The sequence below is a fragment of the Halyomorpha halys genome, unplaced genomic scaffold, assembly GCF_000696795.3.
Source record: "Halyomorpha halys isolate HHAL.00 unplaced genomic scaffold, Hhal_1.1 Scaffold16.1, whole genome shotgun sequence".
NCBI classification, from domain to species: Eukaryota; Metazoa; Arthropoda; class Insecta; order Hemiptera; family Pentatomidae; genus Halyomorpha; species Halyomorpha halys.
This window is the reverse complement of record NW_027116375.1, coordinates 975543-998315: the sequence shown is the minus strand read 5'-3', so window position 1 is coordinate 998315 and position 22773 is coordinate 975543. Positions and strand designations below refer to the sequence as shown.

Sequence of the window (22773 nt, the reverse complement as noted above, 5' to 3'; positions counted from 1 at the left end):
AATTATTTTATTTTATTATTATTATTATTATTTTTATTTATTTTTTTTTAACCTATTAATCCATTCAAGTATTTCTTTTAACTGGCTTTTTTTATATTTTCCTTTAAAATGGAAGGAATAAGAAAGGGAAAGAAAAAAGGAATGAATTGAAATATTTGTATTTAGTTTATAGACTGGAATTGATTGTAAAAGGAAACTGTGGGGAAAAAAAACTGTTTCTATTTTCTATGTGTGATGTAGCCACCTGATGTATTTAGGCATCATGGATGAATAAAGTATTTCTCTCTCTCTCTTTGTGAAGGTGAAAAAAATTTTTAAATAAAATAAAAATATTAAAAATAATATTTGAGATATATTGTATTAAGATACAGTTAATTATTGTTTGAAAAAAGAAAAAATTGCATCTTACTTGTATGTTACTTTGATTTAAATGTTATGTTAGTGTTTATAATTCCAATCATAATTGCTAAAATTGCCATGGATACAATATTTATTTATCAATGGTTCATTCATGAATAAGGGTCGTATCCATGGCAACTTTAGCTATCAGTTTCAACTATAGCTAATTTTTGCCCATCTCTGGTATGCTGTGTGTTCTAGCGACCCCATGTATTTGGGCAGCATAAAGCAAATACACATTTCTCTCTTATGTAATTTTTTCTTACTTCAAAGATTCTTTTAAGATGTTTCTAGAACAAAGCATTAATTTTTAATTTAGTGTAAACTTAAATGACACTATGAAGTTTCCAGTATTTTTTTTTTTAGATTTTTATTAAAATTTAATATAAACTTGTGCCTAGATTTCTTCTATTCAATATAGATGGCATTTTAAGATATTTTCTAAATGATGAGTTAATAGTTAACCGTGGATATATATAAATCCAGAGAAGATGGTGGGGGTGTGGTTAGTGAAAAATAAAAATTTGTAAAAACATATTTATGGTCAATGGAGGGCTATCTGCAGGACTAGAGTTGAGACTGAAGAGACTCATGAACTGCTTTGTAAGATTTATCTTTGAGTTTCCAAGGTGCTCTCAAGTCTTCTGCTGGTATACCGAGTTGAAGTGGCTCTATCCAACCTCCCGAAGGCAATACCTCCTTGGTGTTTTCCTATTCCAAGTTATTAAAATCAAAAAACCTACCTATATCCTTGATTTCCTCACTCTTTGTTCATCCATCCACTCACTAAACACAAGATCCCAACCGATTGATTTATATATGCCCTCCTATAGAACCGCCTTCTTCAGCAAAGCCTTTGTCATACATGCAACCTCCTGCTGGAATTCTCTCCCCATCTCCATTAACCAATCCTCATCCATTCTTTCCTTTAAATAACACCTATTCCTTCACTTATTGTATAACCAAACCTCCGCATCATTGTAATCAAATAAATAGGCACATATTGGTTAACATTATAAACAGTAGTCAAACCAATATCCCAATGTAATTTCATTTTACTTACTGGAAACTTTTAAATGCTTGCCAGACAAAAATCTTAATTTCTGAACCATGTATTTATTCTTAGGGGACATATGTCCCAGAATAAAATTATTTTTTCATTTCATTTCTACTATTTTTACCAACTCATCATTAGTTATATAAATATTCTGGCATAATAAAAGTACATTGCTCTGTTAATCTGTCGTCTTCTAATTTCCATAAAGTAACTTTTATTTTTTGAATAGTTTATTGTGATGTAACATCATCCTCTTATTGTCTGCCATAAATAGGGAATTAAAGCTGTTATTGCTGAATCATACGAACGCATTCATCGCTCAAACTTAGTCGGAATGGGTATTGTTCCTTTACAATTCCTTGAAGGGCAGACAGCTGACTCTCTCGGGCTTACAGGAAAGGAGAACTATACCATCAACTTGCCTGCTGATCCCAGGCCACACCAGAAAATTAATGTTCAGGTAAGGTAGTCCTTATTTAACTACATTTTTTGGCTGTATTTAATGACTATATGTAGTGTATAATATTATCTTAAACAGAGAACTGAAATTCTGAACTCGTGTTCATCAGTTTTTTTTATATCTGTTGCTATTCTTGCTAATGCACAAGCAAAATGCTAGTGTAAGTTTCTAAATCCAGTGTGGAGCTCGTTAATGGGTTCTTTAATCCATCAGCTTAAAATTAATCAATGTGTTTGTTAAAGGCCAAAGTTCGATTTATTTGTAATTTAATTATTTGTTTTTATTCTCCCTCTTTACCTTCCTATTGGTTTTTATTCTTATTTTGAGAAGTTGAATGTGATTAAACAAGCTTAGAGAATTGGAAGAAGATAGTTGACCGTATGTAGTAGATCGGAGGAAGATAGTCCGAGTGGCAGTCAATAAAGGTTTCAAAATTGTTCTTTGTTCCTATTTTGAAACCTATATTGACCGCCACCTGGACTATCTTCCTCCAAGCTTAGAGAATGTTCTAAAGGGATTATTAATTATTAAAATATTCACAGTCCTTTGAAATCTTGAATTTGATAAAACGGTAATTTTTTTTTATACACATCATTATTACTTATTTGAATTCTGTGTCAATGTTATTTCATATTTTCAGACTTGTAATGGAAAATCCTTCGAAGTCATCGTCAGGTTCGATACAGAAGTCGATATCCTCTACTTCAAACATGGAGGAATCCTCAACTGCATGGTTAGAAGAATGCTTGATTAAATTGGTTTCATTGAAATTTATAAAAAAAAAAAAAATTTCATGACAATAAAGTTTGTTGAAAAAATAATATGTAGTGCATATTATCGTAATGTGGTCATGGTCTGATGTTTTTTGTAATGTATAATACATAGATGTATATTTTTATATTTTTGTGATCTGAATATAAAAGGGATTGTTTATTGTTATCATTCAGATTTTATTTTTCTCCTAAACATTAAATGTTTATTGGTTAATTGATATTACCTCAATATGATTTGTCACTAGACTACTAAATCAAATTATTATAATAATAAAATAAATTTTTTTTCATAAAATGAAAGCATTTCTATTTTATTTTGTGTTTGTTCTTATTCAATAATCTCAAATCCCTTCACTTGTCGGAACCTGGGAAAATGAACAGGTGAAATTTGAAAAATTTTGCTCCTCGGGACCATGTTTGAAAAAATAGCCACTTCAAATGGGTTAACTTAAAAAAAGAAAAGAAATGTGAAAAATAGAAAAATTTTAATGTAAAAAAAGAAAAGAAAAAAAAAACACTACAAAGATAATAAAATTATATGATTTAAAATATAACTTACAAAAAATACAATCTATAATATTTCACTAATTAGAAATTAAGATACATAGAACATATAAAATATAAAAATAAATAAAAAACTGTCAATAAATTACATATAATCAACATATTTTGTTGATAACATTTTATAATATAATTCACAGAAATTTTAGATGTACTGTTGTTGAAAAAATATTAAATTCTAACAACTTAAAAGGACACAGGATCCCTGAAATTTCCTAGATTATTATGGATTAAAAATCATTGGGTTTTTAGTTTGAGAAACATGTACCCCGAACATCCACTCATCATAAGAATTCAATCTTTTCTTCTAAAATTATCACAAGGTAAATCTATTATTTTCATATGGGCTCCAAGCCATTGGCATTGTTGGTAACGAGCTCGCAGGCAAAACTGCCAGAGAGGCACTCACGCTCCCTGGCCGAGGTACCGCCGTTCTTACCCCATCAGAACTCAGTACACCCCTTAAATTACAAATATTAGAAAAATGGCTGGCCAAGTGGGATGAAAGCTCTCCGAGTAAATTAAAAGAAATAAAACGTTCAGTAAAACCATGGTCTACATCCTACCACAACAGCCGCAGGGAGGAAATTGCTCTGACCCGCTTGAGAATAGGTCATACTCTCCTCACGCACTCTCATCTGATACGAAAACTGCCACCTCCAACGTGCAAATATTGTCAGTCGATTCTTACGATTAGACATATTTTTGAAGAATGTACTCACTATTTGCCAATAATAAACAGGATAGGACTGACCCCATATTTATTAGAAGCTGTCACAGATGAGGAAGCTATAATTACATTAGTGTTTGAATTTTTAAAAGCACATCGCCTTCTTTATAAATTATAACTCATCTTCGATTTTTTATTTATTTATTTTATATTTTTTTTTTAAATCTTTTTTTTTTACTTTTATCATTCCTTAGGCGTTGATGACCAGAGGGTTTTACGCCTTTAAGCAACAATCTACAACAACAACCAATGGATTTGTATGAAATGCACCTTCAATTTAAGGCCAGGAGCACCTCGACTTTTGATTGGCTGGTTGGATTGTAGTGGACTGTACATAATTAATTATAATGAAAATAGAACATTCTTAACAGAAAAAAAAAAAAAAAAAAAAAATCTATTGCATAAGTTACAGGTGGTGTAAAGGGATGGTCGAAACAAAATATTTATTGTTAGAAAGAATTAATTAATTTTGATCATGGGTCTAGAAAACTGTAGGTATGCCAGTTGATGATGATGGATTTTGTGAACTATATTGAATGATGTGGACTTCATGCTTCCTTTCTCTTCTCTGCCCCTGGAATGTCTCTACTCGCTCATGGCTGATTTTTACTAATAAGAGTGAATAAAGAATGATTGCTTCTAGAAAAAGATGGCTCTCTCATGCAAAAGTTTCTTCTTCTCCCCACAGAGAGGGCTAGAGAAGGTAAGCTTATGCTGTTGGCCACAAGGGGCTCTAGTAGTGCCTACATTATGGGAGCCTCCAATCCAGACTTTCGGTTCACGAAACAGTGTTTTTAGTTCTTAGTTTTTGATCTTGAGGCAATAGTAGATTTTAAGAATTTAGAGAAGGTATAGGTCAGATGATGAAACAAAATATTATATAATCATGAGAGATAGTTGACCGTGGATAACTTATACGAGGAGAAGATGGTTGGGGAGTGCGGTCAAAATATAATACAAATAAGTTGAAATGACTTATTTAATCGTGCCAACTTTTCGGCCAGAATTTCTTGCCTTCATGAGGGTTAAGAACAGACAAGATAACAACCAATGAATACAGAAAATAAAAAATAAAATATAAACAGAATGACATTAAGAAAATAATTGTACAGAATAGAATAAAAAATTAACTATTAATATGTTATTGATACTAAATAATTATAAAATAGAATTGAATTCGATATTGATGTTAGTTCAAATTCAATTCTATTTTTAAAAAATTAACTATTAATAGAATTAATAATTAACTTCAGAATATAATTAATAATTAATTTCTTTCATCACATTAATTTTATTAATTCTAATCTGTACAATTATTTTTTTTATGTCATTCTGTTTATACTTTCTCTATTCATTGGTTGTAATCTTGTCTGTTCTTAGCCCTTATGAAGTCTAGAAAGCCTGGCCGAAATGACACGATTAAATAAGTCATTTCAACTTTATTAATATTTGTGTTATATTTTGACCGCACCCCCCAACCATCTTCTCCTCGTATAAAATATAAAATGTTTTTACCCCTATTTTTGGCACTGGGTGAGGGTAACATTCTGTTAACTCAACCTAGAATAAGAGTTTATTCTATGAAATAAAAAAAATAATTTCTTTAAAATTAGTTTTATTATTAATTATCATTAAATGATATCCTAAAAATGTGTATTATACACAATTAGTGCCTTGTACTTTAAACTTATTTACATTGTTAAAATATAACTATATTACATTCTGTTGGCTCGTTAATATGTTATTTAAAATCCTATGGATTTAAAAATAACAATTTCAAATTTTGCTAATTAATTTTCTGTTTTCATTTCATTCCTCTTGCTGCCTCTATCTAGTTGCCGGGCTTTCATTGATCCAAGCTCTGAGATCCATTGATGGAATAGCTCGACTGTCACATGGTATCCTTTGATTCCTAGAACAGATTAGGGAAAAATATAATACTGTTTTGTTTTAGCTTATTTAAAATATCAAGTATCAACACAAATGATACAAGAAACAAGGAGAAGGATCCTAGGTCCACTAAATGTTTGTCAAACTATGGCAAATTCACGCATTCACAAGTGTGTGGATGGGTTATTTGGCTTGGTTGGTACGAGCTGGCATGGATTTTTGGCCAACTCGTTAAGTATCAGTTTTTGGGCACTAATCAAAGTTAGTGCTACATCCATAAGTTTGTGTTTGGCCAAATTTGTTATTGATCGCAATACTTTTCATTATATGTTTGATAGACATAAAGTTAAATTAAAAATGACTAATTAATTATGACAAATACTTACAAAAATGAAGGTTGAATGAACGCTAAAGGTTGTATCCTTGCAAGATCATCAGAATTATCGCAAAGGATCCTTGCCAAACTTGTTTTTCTTATCTCAGTAAGTTGATCTACGTTTAAAAGAAAAAATTATTCTGTTATTTCACACAATTTAAAAATCATTGATCAAAAAGAGATAAAATTTAATGCAGATGAAAGAAAGAAATTTAAAAGGAAGATGGTCCATGTGTGGTAAAAAAAAAAACAACTCAAAAGAAATTATTTAATAACTATTTAAAATATATAGGAAGATGGTCAGGGTTGTGGTCAATAGTGAAACAAAAATAGTTTACAACTATTTATACTCAACTATATAGGTCAACTATATATACATATATATAGCTATTTAATGTGAGCCAACATTTTGCCCCACTTTGCAGGGCTTCATCAAGGCTAAAAAATCTTATTTTTGTTTTATTTAATTTACTTTGTTACTTTTTATATATATTTTCTCATATTTAGCTACATCTTAGTTTACTTTTTATTTCATTTTGTTTATTCTCTTACTTCATTAAATAATTTTAGATTATTGAATCTTTTTTAGCCCCGATGAAGCCCTGCTAAGTGGGTCGAAGCGTTAGTTCACATTAAATGGTTATTTTATGAATGGTTTTTTTCAAAGTCAAAATTAATTATCCTACCGGAAGAGAATGAAGATGGTTGATTTGCTTCTTCATAGAAGAACCTGTCAGCCCTCCTCAGTCTGGCAAATTGATCTCCGATCAGACATAAAAATGTTGGTCCTAAAATTGCACCTTGTACTGGATTTTCTCCCATGGCACCGACGAAAAGATCTATGTCATCAACATTCTGGTACAGCCGAGCGATCACTTCTATGGTCTGTAAATTTAACGTGTATTAAGAGTTTGGTCAGAGTAATAATAAATGTGACTACAGTTATTTATAGCTATAAAGTACCGATGGCTCCATGTGTTCTTCAAGATCTTCCCATCTTTGAGCCCTGCGAAGCCCACATACTTCTCTCCAGTCATTGTATGGAGCAAGACCATGATCACGACCTCTCTGGATGTTCAAAGAAACAAGATCCAGTCCGATATCTAGATTTCCTTGGAACAGGTGGTCAGTAATCTGAAACCGAGGTTTATTTAATAATATACCTTATAATAAATCAGCAACTGCCATGGTGTAAATTTTATAATGGTTGTAGTCATGCCAGTACTATCAGGTCTGATAAAGAGTTGGGCAATATTTGAGTATTGAGTCCAAATTATAATCAACTATTCACTTACAATTGATTACTTTTGTAATGGATAACAGAAAACTTAAAAATGATAAATACTTTTGTAATTAATTAACTAAATTCAGAAATTGTTAGTAAACTAAAGTTATTGATCACTTCTTGTACTTGAGTATCCTGTAATTAAAATTTTGTGTTTTTTTTTTTTTTTTGTATTTAAATACAATTAACTTTGAACTTTTGAGTAAAAAGTATATGAGTACTGAATACAAAATGAAATCAAGTTCTTATTTCCTTTAACAAAAAAAAAAAAAAAAACCTAAATAGAAAATCAAAGTGACCTTTCATTTTCATAGTTATTTTGTAATTTCCTCCTTAGACCTTAAGTTTTAATGTTTTTTACCTTATTTATTTTATCTAAATCGTCTTTCATATTTAGTTATATATGCTATTTTCTATTAGTTTAACCTATTTTTGTACTTGTATGACTGCTGTCTTACCAGGTGAAATCATCCCCACTCACTTTAGACGGTAACTTCGTTCGAGTTGGTTAGTTTCTCTGACTTTTTAATATTTTTCTTCCTTCTTCTCACCCCCACATATCTCTTCTCTCTTGTTCCTTCCTTATTAACTTTTTCAGTCATTCTATATTTATTGCAGCTTATTTTTTTTTTTTTTTTTTTACTCATTTATATTACTATATATCTTCCATCCATTGTAATATATATTCTGTTTTCTTTCACACGTTTTATTATATTCGTTTAAGTTGTTTTCACTATTTATATATTTTTAATCATTAGTTAATAATATAGTTTATCATGTTAATATCAATTACTTATCATCTACATTTTCTTCCTCACCTTTCATTATGTTTAAATCTTTATTGTCTGATTTTTAATAACTTTTTGGTCATTTATTTTTTATGACTCCAATCAATTACTGCAATTGTAATTAAGGTTCTCTATCACAAATACTTCTTGACTCTAGGAAATCATAATCATTTTATCCCCTTTACCGCTTGCGCAGTGTGGGGTTACAATTCGCTGAGTCTGGACCAGATATCTCGCTCTTGGACCTGTTTGACTCCGAGGTTAGTCCGAATGGTACTGTTCCATACTCTATCTCTTGTGTACTTCCTTCCACCTTACGAAGGTACCACTTCTCCATGGATTGGATCTGGCTCTTGTGTTTCGAGGTGAGGGTCCATGATTCAGAAGTGTAGGAAAGAATAGGGAGAAACATCGATTTGTAGATCATTATTTTAGTTTTTCTCGTCACCTCCCTTTTACCCAGGAAACCTCTTTGAAACAACTAAATATTCTTCTAGCTGCATTGATTCTTTGAGAAACTTCCTCATCAATGTAGCCGATTCCGTTGAGATGAGCACTTAGATATTTGAAATTCTGTACCTGCTCTAGTCTTTCTTCGTTCACTGAGATCACCCTCATTATTCTCCTGGGTTTCTTTCCTATCCTCATACAATATGGTCTTTTCCAGGCTAACTTTCATGTTTATCGAGGCCATTCGCTCTTGCAGAACATTTATGTTGTATTGGGGGTCTCGATCGTTGGAAGCCAACAACTTCATACACAAAAGCCAACACAGAAAATTTTATGAGTTCTAAGTTCCTATGTCCTAACTGAAACTGTCACATACTAAGTTTAGATTTCTTAATTGTTTTACTGAGGACTATGAAGAGCAGTGGACCTAGCAACAACCTTGACGAATATCTGATTTTGTTGTGAATTCCAGTGACATGTGGTTCCTGACATTCCCATTTAAATACATCATTAAAGACAAATCACTGCTAAAGTTGTCCCACGATCAATGCCTCTATTTGTCAGTGCCTGCTCTAAGTCTTCCTTTCTCACCCTGTTGAAAGCCTTTTGAAGGTACACAAAGCAAATCAAAAGTTCTTTACTCTTTTCGCCAGTCTTCTCCGTTATTTTTCCGCATTGCGAAGATGAGATCTTGCATGCTTCGTTGTGCTCTACGAGCTGGCTATCGACCAATGTTCTTATTCTTGTCTCCAATACTCTTGAGTACACTTTGCTGGGTAAGCTGAGAAATGAAATTCCTCAGTGGCAACCACACTCTTATAATCTAGTCCCCTTTCTTATAATCTAAGACTCAAGGAAATAGTAATTAAAATTATTTCATGTATAATGTTATCACTTCTTTGAGACTGGTTAATTATTAACACTTCATCATTCAAAAAAAGTTATTGTATTCAAAATAGTAAGATTTACTGAAAGTACTTAATGATGGTTTTAATTTACTTTTACTCAAAATATTTTTAGTGTATTGATTACAAAAGTATTCAAACTGATTTAAATGTGAATTCCTTATACTCATACTCAAAATTTTACTTAAGTACCGATTACTTTACTTGTACTCACTTTGAAATGTTTTGAGTATTGTTCTCGGTATTCAAACATTTTGAGTATAAGCAATGTAATTATACCTAGTACTCAAGTACAATTTGTTCTGCATATCTGGTCTGGGGAAGCAGTACCTGTATTGGTGTGAAGGTGTACTGACCTGATTAGAAAAGTGCCTGTCCACGTTCTGCATAGGTTGTGCAGCTAGCCCTCTCAGCATATCGTCAACAGCTCCCTCGCTGTAGAGCATGAAGGGGGCAAAGTGATTTTTGCTCATTTCTAGGTTTTGCCTGATATTCCCGAACCTCCCATAGCCACTATTATTCACCAAAACTTATTAATTTTGAAACAACAAAAAAAAATCAGCTAAACAAATTAAATAAAATATATCTTACTGAAGAAAACTCTGTATCTGGCTGTGTCCAAATCTGAAAGCAGCAGTGGCGAAAACGTTTGTTATTCCTCCATTGAGATTGGGATCGTATAATGTGGTCCAACCCTTATCTTTTGGTGCTAATGATGATTTTTCCATATATGCTCGACCTAGAATAAAATTATTTATTTATTTTTTGAAATTTACAACTGTATTTAAGCTAAAAATACAAGGAAGTGTGAAAAAGTATCAGTTGGTATAACTCCAATTACATTTCTACATTAGATGATCTCAAGGCCATCATCTTTTTTAGGCGCCTTGAAGAATTATCAGGAATAGAAAAGGAAGCAAGTTTAGAAATTAATGGATTCGAGTGGTTATTTAGTTTATCTTGGTTGGATTGATATCTGATTCATGCTAAATCGGCTTTATGTGGTACATTCATGTCTTTACAAATGATTTTATTAGTAACAAAGTAAAGTGGATTTTACTAAGAATTTTGCATTAAAAATATTAGATACTAGAGGAATTTTATGGTTTAGTGGAGTGTTATAGTTCAACTCCATAAGTCCAAATAGCTTTATTATATTCTTGTAAATCAGTCTTCTGTAAAATATTGGAAGTTTGGCCTGTTTGTTAAGGATGTATTGTAACAGTAGTGATGTGCAGTTTTCAGTCTTGTATGAGAATTCCAAGTTAGTTGCTTGTCCAGACATAGCCTTAGGTAGTGGATCAGTTTGACATGAATAAGTGGAATATTATTAAAGGATACTGTAAGGAGGTTTATTGGCTTACAAAAAAAGAGAAAAGAATTAAAATTATATGCTTCATGACCATTAGTATTACCTATCAACCAAGATTTATTATGTTAATAGATTATTAGTAAACTACCACTCACTTTTATCATAATGACCTTTTTTTTAATAATTTATTCATTGTTATTTACAACTGTATAAAAATATATACTAGTAAATTTGCTATAAGTTATAAAATTACATGATACAAACATGTGGAGAATCTACCCATTGATAGAACTCAATTAACATTTCTGGAGGAGAAGATCTCGGGGCCATTTTCCTTTCAGACACCTAGGAGGATTATCAGGTATTGAAGGAGAAGCCAGGTTAGAAACAAGTGGGTTTTGGGTAGTTAAAAAGTTTATCATGGAAGGATTGGTATCTGGTTCTGGCCAAATTGGCAACATTGAGGTCCTAATGGATTACTTGATTTGTGACAAAGTAAGGAGCATTAAGGATTTTTGATTGTAAGGATTGGATACAAGAGGAATTCAACGGTTTAATGAAGCCCCAAAGCTAAACTCCGTATGTCCAGATAGGCCTTATTGTAGTCATGTAATGGATTGAAAATTTAGACCATTTGTCTTGTAAATGTTGTAGTAGTTGGAATTGACAAGCAGTTTCCTGTCTTTTCAGTTGTGTATGAGAATTCTAAGTCAGTCGTTTGTGCAGATGTAGTCCTAAGTAATGGATTTGTTCGACAGGAATAAGTGGAGTATTAATAAAGGATACTGTGGGGTAGGAAGTCATGAGTTCAGGAAGGGTAAATGTGACTTGGTGGGATTTATTTTAATCCTCCAGTTTTTGAGGATAGTGTTAGGATGAGTTGGGATGTCAGCTGTAACGATAATGATCTTAAATATTATTTTTAATTAACTATTTCAGTAGTTAATAATGTTTAATACCTAGCAAAATAGGAAGATATTCATTGTATGTTATGTGCTGGTACTCTGCTATGACAATACGTTTAGCTTCTTGAAATATTGCTTCATCTGACCATTCTGGATGGATCCTTTGCAGAATGGAAGCAATGCGATTGTGCTCTCGTAGCCAGACAGTGTGTATTAACGCCAGGTCAACTTGTTCATTCACCCTTCCGTCTCCTATTGCAGAAATAATAATTTTACAAGTTATTTAAAAAATACTAAATTAGTAAAAAAAATTCAAGAAACCCATTATTTAATCTGTAGTGTAGCTAATTGCAGAATAATTTTTAAAAATCCATGGATTGAAATTTTCAAACTTTGTTTTTAAATTAAGTTTTCTATATACCTGCACTGAAACATGCCAATCTGTTTGTTCTATCTGTACATTCGTTTGGATTCCCTGGTAGGTATGCTCGCCCTCTGACATTCTGTGCTCTTAAGAAACCTCCTCTGAACAACCGTAGACTCCTTGCTGTATCACGGTTTGATCCATAGATGTTAGAAGCGTCAAGGTAACCAGTTATTTGATTCATCTAAAAGAAAATAGTTATACGGACAAATGTCAAACGAAGTTGAAATAATATAAAAAACATTAATAGCATCTTTATACCTGTTCCCTTGGTCCAAAGTTACATTCTGGTCTTGGAGCCGGTAGAGATCTAGCAAACTCCATGCACCGTTCACCAAATGGTGCAAAAACTCTGTCATTCCTTGGAAGGTCGATCGGGAAACAGTCTGGGTGTCTCAATTCCGGGCTGATTACTTGCCCTTCTCTGCAGCATGATATTCCACTGCCACTAGCTCCTATCCAAAGTAATTTTAGAATTTCTAACATCATATAATGAAATAATATATTAAAAATATATATATAAATATAGCTGGTTTGATTTAGTTAATTCTAACTGTACTTTGATACATACAAATTTCTATCTGCATTGTTAAAAGGCTGTTATTTCTTTGGGAACTCTGAGTAACCAGAGTGATTGTCATGATAAAATTAAAGGGATTTAATATAATAAGATGTCCCAGAATTATAATTGTATTTACGATAAATAGTATTCATCATTTAAACGGCTTTCTAATAATGCTATCCTTACTACAATAACTCATCACTAATAATATTTAAAAATTAATTAATTAGTTATTGTTAGCTCATATTAAGAATAAAATATAAGCACTAAGAATTTATTTTAGCTAATGTAACATATTAGGGAGCAGTGTAGCTCAGTGAGTAAGGCCCTGCACTACTAACTATCGAGCCCACATTCAAATTAGGATATGGTATAATTATTTATACTGTTACTGTAGCCATGAGTCAACCATTTGGGCTTAGGAACTCTCCTGCGGCACACTCAGCCAATATAAAGTTTGTCCTTTAATTAGACAAAAAAATCTGAAGGTTAACCTTACCACTGAGCTACCGACTCTCATTAGGTATATATAACATATATAAATTATGATTAAAAAGAATTCCTCTATATCTTTTTGTGAAAATTTAACATAAACTGAAAATTGCAATTAAAAATTCTGTTATTTTAATAAATTATTTGACTTCTAAAATAATATATTATGGAGACATAAAAATTTCAACTTGTAAGTTAGTAGTTATATATTAAATTGGAGTGTTCCAGGTAAAAACCCCACTGAACTGATAATTGAAATTCTGGGAATAGGAAAAAAACAAACTTTTTCAAACATATCTTTCTCTCATAAGAACCTACTTTTCCATTAAATACTATGTAGGTATGAGAAATGTTATCAATACAGAAAGAATGATACCAAGTTATCATAATAATTCTTTGATATTGAAGAGAGAATATGCTTCAGGTTTTCTTGGATTAATAATATTAATGTTAAAGTGATATACCATAGTAATGTTATTGTCAAGTTGAAGTAATAACTTATGATGTATAACTGTAAAATTTGGAGAGTGGCATCATTTACTAAAAGGAAAACATTACAATAATTCCTAAATAAGGTCCTAAGAATTGCAGTGAATGTCCCTTGATTTGTAAGAATCAATAGTCAATAGTCAATTGCATTGGGAACTACAAATGGAATCAATAGAGGACTTCATCAAAATACGGTTCATAAAATCCCACTCCCAGTTACCGACAGTTGAAGGAGCAGTGACTTACAACTTGGGAAACCCAACCTCATCTCAAAGACTGAAGCCCAGGCTACTTCAAGATATCCTGTTATGAATTCTATATTATTATGAATCTCTATGAATGAATGTCTATTTTATTATAGACATTACTACATACTGTTTTATTTATTTTTACTCTTTGTCTTTTCCTGAAATGACCCTTTTTTTTTCTCCCCATTCGAAGTCAGCTATTTATTTTAATACATTTATAAATGTTTAGTGCGTGTTCCTGTGTAACGATAAAGATGACTCTTTAGTTACGTTCTTTATTTGTCAATACAACAATATTTACACTTGACTTATATAACAAAACATTCATAATTATTATTAACATAACGTTCAGTTTTTTTAGATAACAGACACATAATTAATTAATTGTAATTGATCATATAGCGAGAGGTTTCAAATGGGTTTGCCACTAAAACAAATGTAAAGTAATGAAACTTTAAATGAATTATTTCCTGTAACTGGTTTTTTATTATATTTCCCTTTTAATCTATATGTTAGTCTTATTCTCGTAAAATGTATCTATTTGTTTGTTTTTGGTAAACTGATCTACTGCTGTGACTATGAATGATGGTCTGATCTCACATTACTGTCTAATATTGAATTTGTTTAGCGGGTCACTGAAGAGGATCTAGGAGGGTGAATTCCGGAGAGCGAATTTGTTGATCGGGTGAATTCAAAAATTGTGAAAGGGTGAAATTGGAGGAGCAGAAATGAGAAAGAAAAATAGGAATGAATTGAAACATTTGTATTTGTTGTACAGACCGAAATGGATTGTAAAAGGAAACTGTAGGGGGAAAAAAATTGTTTATTATATCTTATTATATCTCTTTTTTTCTGATTATGCCATGTATGTTTAATTTATATATGTCCGATTACGGATTGATAAGTATGCTGTGTGAGATAGCAACCTAATGTATTAAGGCAGCATAGATAAATAAAGTATTTCTCTCTCTAAAAATAGATTTAAAAGAAATATACTAAAGAAATAAAAATTTTGATAATAATTTCGACAGTGACAAACCCATTTCAAACACTCTCTTTGCAAACATCAACAATTCCACTCAAGACGTTAATCTTGCCACCACAAATGTTATTTTTTTTTTTTTCATCTTCTTAAGAATTATTATTTTTACCTATTTATTTTATTTTTTAATTATATATTTTATTATAATTGATCGTTCTTATTCACAATTTTTGAATATTTATAGAGTTTTAAATAGTTAGGGATGTCTTTTGCGCATGTCTTTACCCCCCCCCCAATAATCAATTGTTAAGCAAAAAAAAAAATTAACTGTTATATTAACCATGTAAGGCCCAGCTGGCCGATCTGATATTAAATTTTAAAAAAAATTAATAAATTATGACTTATGTTAGTTGAAAAAATGGTTATTGGAGTATGAAGATGGAAAAAGTGAAATACAGCTAACAATGAAATTTTCTCCAGGGCAACTGTTACTTTTTAAAACCAAGTCATCTGTCAACTTTCAGTTTGGAAATATATATTGTATATTGAATTTTTTTTTTTCACCTCTTGAAATTGGGGTATGTGTAAGATCATGATCCAAAAACTGTCCCCATTGCATCACCATCATCGTGTAATTGTTCGATGGAAACTCTACATCAGTTGCATAGAACAAAGTTATCAATCTTGGGCTAGGAAGAGGCCCGAATTCTCCTGTTCTTGGTGCGTTCACTCCTGAAAACATTTAATCTTGTTTATGTGTGATATTTATTTATTACAAGAACAGGAAAAATGTCCTAATATAATAACTGAGTACATATTGAATACAATAAATAACTAATAAAAAGATATAGCTCAAACAAAATTAAACTCATGCATAACTTTAAAAACTAACTTAATTAAAAATATTGAAGAACTCTAAATAATGAAAATAATTTAAACATACAAGAAAGTAATTTGAAAAATATATGTAAGTATTGGAAGAAAATAGTTGATCATATGAAGACTCAAATAGTCTTCAACCTTTTTGCATCAGGATAATGATAAAGAAGACATAGAGAACCATCAATCATCAAAGAAGCATATATAATTGGTTAGTTTGAGCTACCTAGGATTTAATTATATTTGTAAAAGTAGCTATTAATTTAGTTAAGAGTCATTGTGCCCTGATTATCTCAAAAACCCACCCTTTTTTTTTTTGGCCCAAGACTGAAGTCCTTTACAGTGAAGAGGATTGATTTCGAGATTATAAACATAGGAAGGACAGTCGTACTTTATAATTTGGTAAAGTGCCTAGAAAAAATTATGCATAAGAAATCTATAAATACCATCTGCATATTTTGGTGGTAGGATCCTCTGTAGAGCTGTGCCTGCTTGACCCCAGTGTGGGTTAGCAAGATTGTTGCACGATCCATCCATTGTCCTGTATTTTGCTGCAAAGCATCTTATAAATGGAGGGCAGGTGTCAGCAAGGACAGTGTTCAACAAGCTGAATTTGGGAAGAGCGAATGTTCCCTGAGCTGGTGATAGGCTGAACCTAAACAGTAAACAGGTTTCCTTAATATAATTAATAATAGTAATGTTATTATTAGGGATAGAATTTTTATGTTTTCACATATTTTTACCTGACCATGATATCCTCCATTCCTTACTAACTAAAGATCTTTCAAGACATTTCTAGCCAAAAGAAGCCATTTTTATTTCACATATTTTTAAATATTTGGCATTTTTTTACATATTTTGTTGTAAATCACATATTTTCTGAAATATTTGTTATTTTTTTACATATTTTGTCCTGAATAACGTATTTCCTTAAATTATTTGTTCAATTGTAAATACATTTTTCGCAGTAACTACGTAAAATTCAAGATAACGCATTTAACATAAATAGAGCTTAAAAATTCTATATCTTCATCTTTGAACACAAATTAAAAGTAGTGGCAATAATAAATTTTCACATAGAATTGCATCGAGAATTTCTCAGAAAGAGCAAGGGTCTTATTCCTGTGGCATTTTCCTAGAATTTGTTTGTTTACTCCTCAACCCATTTCTATGTTTCCATGGTCCTTTCTTATCTTAGTCTTGTTTCACTCCCCTAGTTTAATTACAATTACTAATTAATGTCTTCTTAATGAACAGCTATGTTTTCTCTAAGTACATTTTTTTGTACATATTTTAACATAATTTCTTTAAAATATTATTCATATAATATATAATAAATCCTTATTTATGTAACTTTTTTTTAAGTTATAAAATTACTAATTAATTAGTAATTTATATTGTTGAATAATACATAATTTATAAATACATATTTTTTTAAATATTTGACAATTTATTAGCACATAAAAATTAAATCCCTAGTTATTATATTAAATAATTATATAATAATAATAATGGTTATTTATTATATTAAATAATTATATAATAATAATAATGGTTATTAATCCTGTAATGTTATTATAATTAATAATAATAAAGACTTGGCGAACCTGAATGTTCGATACCAATCCTTCTCTACATACATCTGTCCAATTACGTCCCTGCAAATCCAAATCAAACTTAACGCAATCCTCCCATCTACGATTTGGTCTATCCCACGCTCGTTTGACCGTCGGTTCAGAGTTTATTAACATTTTAGGGATCCATTCGGTACTAAGTCCCACAAACTTACTCGCCCATTTTATTCACCACAAATTATATTTACAGGGTGTAGTTCCTTCAATTCAGAGATGTACAGCCTTCTAAATGCTCCCTGTAACTCATCCTCTTTCAGTCCAATTATTTTACGTAATACTTTATTTTCAGAATCCTTAAGGCGCTGTTCTTCGTTAGTGTAAGAGGCTACGTTTCACACCCATAAAGAACAGTGGGAAGGATAATAGTTTTATAAATTCTAACATTCAAGTTTTTGGACAGAAGGCGCGAGTTCATAATTTCTAAATTGAAAAATAACAAGCATTCACACCTTTAAATGCTGTTATAATTAAAACTTTAAAGTATTATATTTTAACAACTTTTTTTTTATATATATTTCTCTTATATTTGATTTTACCTCAAGCCAGATCCTAAATATCTCTTAATTTTTCTCACCCCACCAAAAATATACTGTAGGAGGATAGTCCGGGTAGCGGTCAATAAAGGTATCAAAATAGTAAAAGAAAACTATTACGAAGCCTTGTAAAGTGGGACGAAACGTTGGTTAACAAAAGATAGTTTTCTTTTACTATTTTGATACCTTTTGTCGGATTTAAGTAATCCGAATTTTGCGGTTATTTTTTGGTTTTAAATAAAGTCGGGGTCGGGGGTCTCATTTTCTGATGCCCCCCTTGCTGCGGACGCCGGAAGACCCCGAAGACGCTGCGACTGCAATGCCGCCCCAGCCTAAGCACCATGCAAGCTAGGACATGGCCTGCTCCTACCATCACGCCAGTGTCCAGGACACGCTGGCCAGCCACCGAGAGAAAAGGACGTCTTTTCAGACACCAGGCGAATATTCATGGTCTTCACCATTTCGCCCACAGCACACCTAGACGAGGGAAGCGGCTAGAAGACGTTACCGCGACGGCGAAAACGTCACTCACCAGATAACCAATATATTGTAATATGCTCTTTTTGAGTAAATAGTATATTTTGAAGTATAAAGGGTTTTTCATATATTTTATTTTATGTATCATTTTAATATTGTTCATTTGTTTTGTTTATCCAAGAAGCAAGCTAACCAATTTTCATTGTCTATAATAAATTCGTGATTCAAAACAAAACCAAGATGGCGGTACGTATCTTTCAGTCAACAAGTCCGTTGAATCAAGGCCATGTTGAGCAGATTCAAATATCATAAAAACTACTTTAACTCTTCCCATCATAATTGAAAATAAAGTAAATTTAAGAAAAAATAGAAGTCAAGAAATAGTGCTAAAGAATAATATTCAGAAAGTAAATCATTTGCAAAAATCCCTAACTGTTGTGCGACAATCGATGTTTACATGGAACATCTTTTGGTTTTGGAGATTCATTTCGTTGTTTGGGCGCGCAGGAGAAATGATGTTTCCAGGATGAGGAGGTCCTCATCAATTTCTGTCCAGCAAGAGTGGACAGTTTGAAAAAAGAAGACAACCAAGAAGAAAAATACTCATATAATTAAATTACATTGAAGACTAACACACTAACACCATCTGCCCCTCCAGGGATTAATACTTTTGAAACTTTAAGCAAAATATATGCATGTTAATGAGCCAGAAAAGTCTTACAATTTTCAGCCCTCCTTTTCCACACATTTATCATAATTTAAAAAATACACTTGGGACACCTACAGTATAGTTCGAGCAGGTCCCGATGTAAACACCTTTATTGACCACCACCTGGACTATCCTCCTACAATCTACATCATGCGATTAGCTATCTTCTTTCAATAAAAATATACTGAATCATTACCACAACAATTATTGCCTTAGATCCTCCTAAATCTAAGAATTTTTGACGCCTCCTCTTTATACCATAGGGGAGGTAGGAGACGATAGGTTCGACAATTTTGCTAATTAGAACCTTATTAAAGCAAGATAACGAACTATTAAGAGAAGCAGAAAAGCCATTTGGAAAAACTGGAGAGACTTTAATGGTGGGTTCGTTCGTTGAAGTCACTTGATAGGACTTCTGATATTTCCTCGAGTCGTAATTCCGAAACGTTCCTATTGCATTAGCGGATCCAGTGCCCCCTATAACAACTATGAACTAGGGATGCGACATCGATAAAAAAAAAATCGATGTTTTAACATCGATGTTTCAGTATTGAACATCGATGTTAAAAAACATCGACAAAAAGCATCGATGTTTTTCAACATCGTTTTTTTTTTTTTTTTAACCATTTCTGTAACATAAAGACTTGAGCATGCGTTCCGGCCAGTCAGAAGTGCTTTTTCAATCAACCAATAGGACATGAAAAAAAACCTCAATGTTTTATAATATAGTTGCTTACAATACATTACCCAAAAAACATCGATGTTTTTGAACAACTATTTCAGAAACATAAGGTCTGTTCCAACGACCACGCATTCTACGGCCTGTCAGAAGTGGTTTTTGAAACTAAGAATCCGACATCGACTACAAAAAACATCGATGTATTTTAAGTAATGTATTGTAACCAACGATATTTTAAAACATCGATGTTTTTTGTAGTCGATGTCGGATTCTTTGTTTCAAAAAGCACTTCTTACAGGCCTTAGGACGCGGGATCGTTGGAACAGACCTTATGTTATTCAAATGGATGTTCAAAAACATCGATGTTTTCTGGGTAATGTATTGTGAGTAACGATATTTTAAAACATCGATGTTTTTTGCAGTTGATATAGGATTCTTAGTTTCAAAAACCACTTCTGACAGGCCTTAGAATACGGGATCGTTGGAACAGACCTTATGTTTCTGTAATAGTTGTTCAAAAACATCGATGTATTCTGGGTAATGTATTTTAAGCAACATTATTTTAATATTGAACATTGATATTTCAAAACATCGATGTTTTTTTATCAATCTTGCATTCTTTTTTGCAAAAACCACTTCCGACTGGCCGGACTATACCTCGTCGTTGGAACAGACCTTGAGTTACTGAAATGGTTGTTCAAAAACATCGATGTATTTTTGGCAAAGATTTGTATACAATGGTATTTTAATATTGAGCAATGACATTTTAAAACATCGTTGTTTTTCTAGTCGTAATTTATCTCTATCATGTCGTTAGCGTGAAGGTTGGAGGTACTTTATTATTCGACCACATTGTTGATAGGAATCTATTTATACTGTAAATTTTTGGTTTTTATTTAGTTACTTATGGAAAAAAAATGAAAAACTGGGACAAAACAACGATGTTTAGAAAACATCGGCTTAAGAACATCGATGTTTAGAAAACATCGGCTTAAAAACATCGATGTTTTGGGTAAAACATCGATATCGATGTCGCATCCCTACTATGAACCAAAAAAAAAGATTTATTTTTCAAATTTAACCAAAAACCAAGATACAACACTAAATATGCATAAAATTAACTGTAAAACGCATTCCTGGTAGTCCTGAAACAGGCAGTAAGCTGATAATTGGTTTAATAAATTAATTAATGAATTACGAAATTTTATGTGCTTATTTTGCTTTTTTACCTGTAGTGTTTTTATTAAATGCTAAAATAGAAGTTCCTTAATAAGTCGTTTACTAAACCCAAAACATACAACTAAATTAATAGAATATATATATATATATATATATGAAATGGCATTGATTATCATAATATTTAAAATCTTAGCACTTCTTGTTACGCGAGTGGGTTCAAAGTACAATGTGTTCCATTGATTGATTCAATGTATTCCATTCATAACTTCAATCTTTCAAAATTGATCTTAGGACCGGTTTACGAGAATAACCAGGTTATTTTTAAATAACTGTTTGACTTAATAATAACAGGTTTATTTAAAGTAACGGTTTCGTAGCAGAATTATCTTTTCCCTGTTTGGTAAGTGTATATATTTTTCCCTCCTTGAGTATAATTTTTATTCCTTTATGCGAATGACCGAATAACTATTTATTTTATGCATATTAATGTGTTTTAAAATAATTTATATTTATTGTTGACGTTTATTTATTTATAAGTGATTTAATAAAACTTCACAAATATGACCATGGACGACTCAGCGGATCAGATATAGTAAAAGATGGAAAAAAATTCCGTTATTTTCTCCAATTTTGGGTTACTTTAATGAAAACTACAAATAATCACTAGTCAAAATTGATGAATCTAGTATAGTTAGGGGGAGAAAATGGCGGCTGTTTCTAAAGGTTAAAAAAATTAATTTTTCTTTCTGAGGTCCATATCATTAAAACTACCAACAATAATAGAAAACTTAATAGCACACCATTTAAAGTCGAATAAATTTGCTTAAATATGAGCCCTAAAAGAGCTATTTACGTTCGATAGTTTCCGAGATATACCTTTTTATAAAGGAACATTTCATAAAAAATGTACTGAAAGATTAGTAGTTAGTGAATTTATTTTGAGAAATCAATATCTCGGGAACTATGTGACGTGCAGATGTCTATTAGCACTCAAATTAAAGCTAGTTTAATAGAATATAAAGTAGTTTATTACGTTCATTTTTGAAGGAGTAGTAGTTTTCGTGAAATTTGCTAAAATAAATTGATTTATAGTTGTTCACACAAATTTTCATTTGCTAAATTTATATTGATATGCGAATACCATAAAAACTACTATCCATAGTGTCATAAACTATTAGACGAATTGATGTCTATTAGCACCCTACTTAAAGTTGGTGTGTGTCAATGTATTATAAAGTTGTTTCTAACTATTACCTTCTTAGGAGTTTTCGTGATATTTGTCAAAACAAATTCACTAAATATTAATTTATAGTTGTTCGGAAAAAAACTAGGTTTTCGAATATTACACGTTTAATAAGGTATGAATGGTCAGATTCTCCACTCAAGTTGTGTTTCCAGCTTTAGCGCACTTGCTCAGCCTCCACTGGCTCACTACCAGTGATGCAGCGAGAGCGCTGGGATCTCTTGAGCTCTGCTCTACCCCTCACACGTGGGGGATAGAGTGGGCTCAGGAATCCACAGGTTGATTGTGTAAATATTGTATATATTTTCTTTTTAAAACAATTTTGATCTCTTTTCTCTCAACTTTATTCTTT

The 22773-nt window shown here is 31.6% G+C and overlaps 2 protein-coding genes across 2 annotated transcripts in view; one reads left to right on the top strand and one right to left on the bottom strand.

Moving 5' to 3' along the window:
- Positions 1-2858, top strand: part of LOC106680250 (cytoplasmic aconitate hydratase) — a 98279-nt gene extending 95421 nt beyond the window's left edge. Inside the window, exons 17-18 of the mRNA XM_014419810.2 lie at positions 1731-1916; positions 2557-2858. Of these exons, the coding sequence (XP_014275296.1) occupies positions 1731-1916; positions 2557-2670 (300 nt within the window). The 3' untranslated portion in view covers positions 2671-2858. The remainder of the gene's footprint in view (positions 1-1730; positions 1917-2556) is intronic.
- A 2716-nt stretch (positions 2859-5574) lies between these two features.
- Positions 5575-22773, bottom strand: part of LOC106680282 (peroxidase) — an 89234-nt gene continuing 72035 nt past the window's right edge. Inside the window, exons 5-15 of the mRNA XM_014419859.3 lie at positions 16414-16622; positions 15653-15820; positions 12577-12770; positions 12313-12499; positions 11946-12143; positions 10266-10413; positions 10031-10187; positions 7210-7380; positions 6933-7131; positions 6257-6362; positions 5575-5892 (exon numbers count right to left, since the gene is read on the bottom strand). Coding sequence (XP_014275345.1) covers positions 5808-5892; positions 6257-6362; positions 6933-7131; positions 7210-7380; positions 10031-10187; positions 10266-10413; positions 11946-12143; positions 12313-12499; positions 12577-12770; positions 15653-15820; positions 16414-16622 — 1822 coding nt within the window. The 3' untranslated portion in view covers positions 5575-5807. The remainder of the gene's footprint in view (positions 5893-6256; positions 6363-6932; positions 7132-7209; positions 7381-10030; positions 10188-10265; positions 10414-11945; positions 12144-12312; positions 12500-12576; positions 12771-15652; positions 15821-16413; positions 16623-22773) is intronic.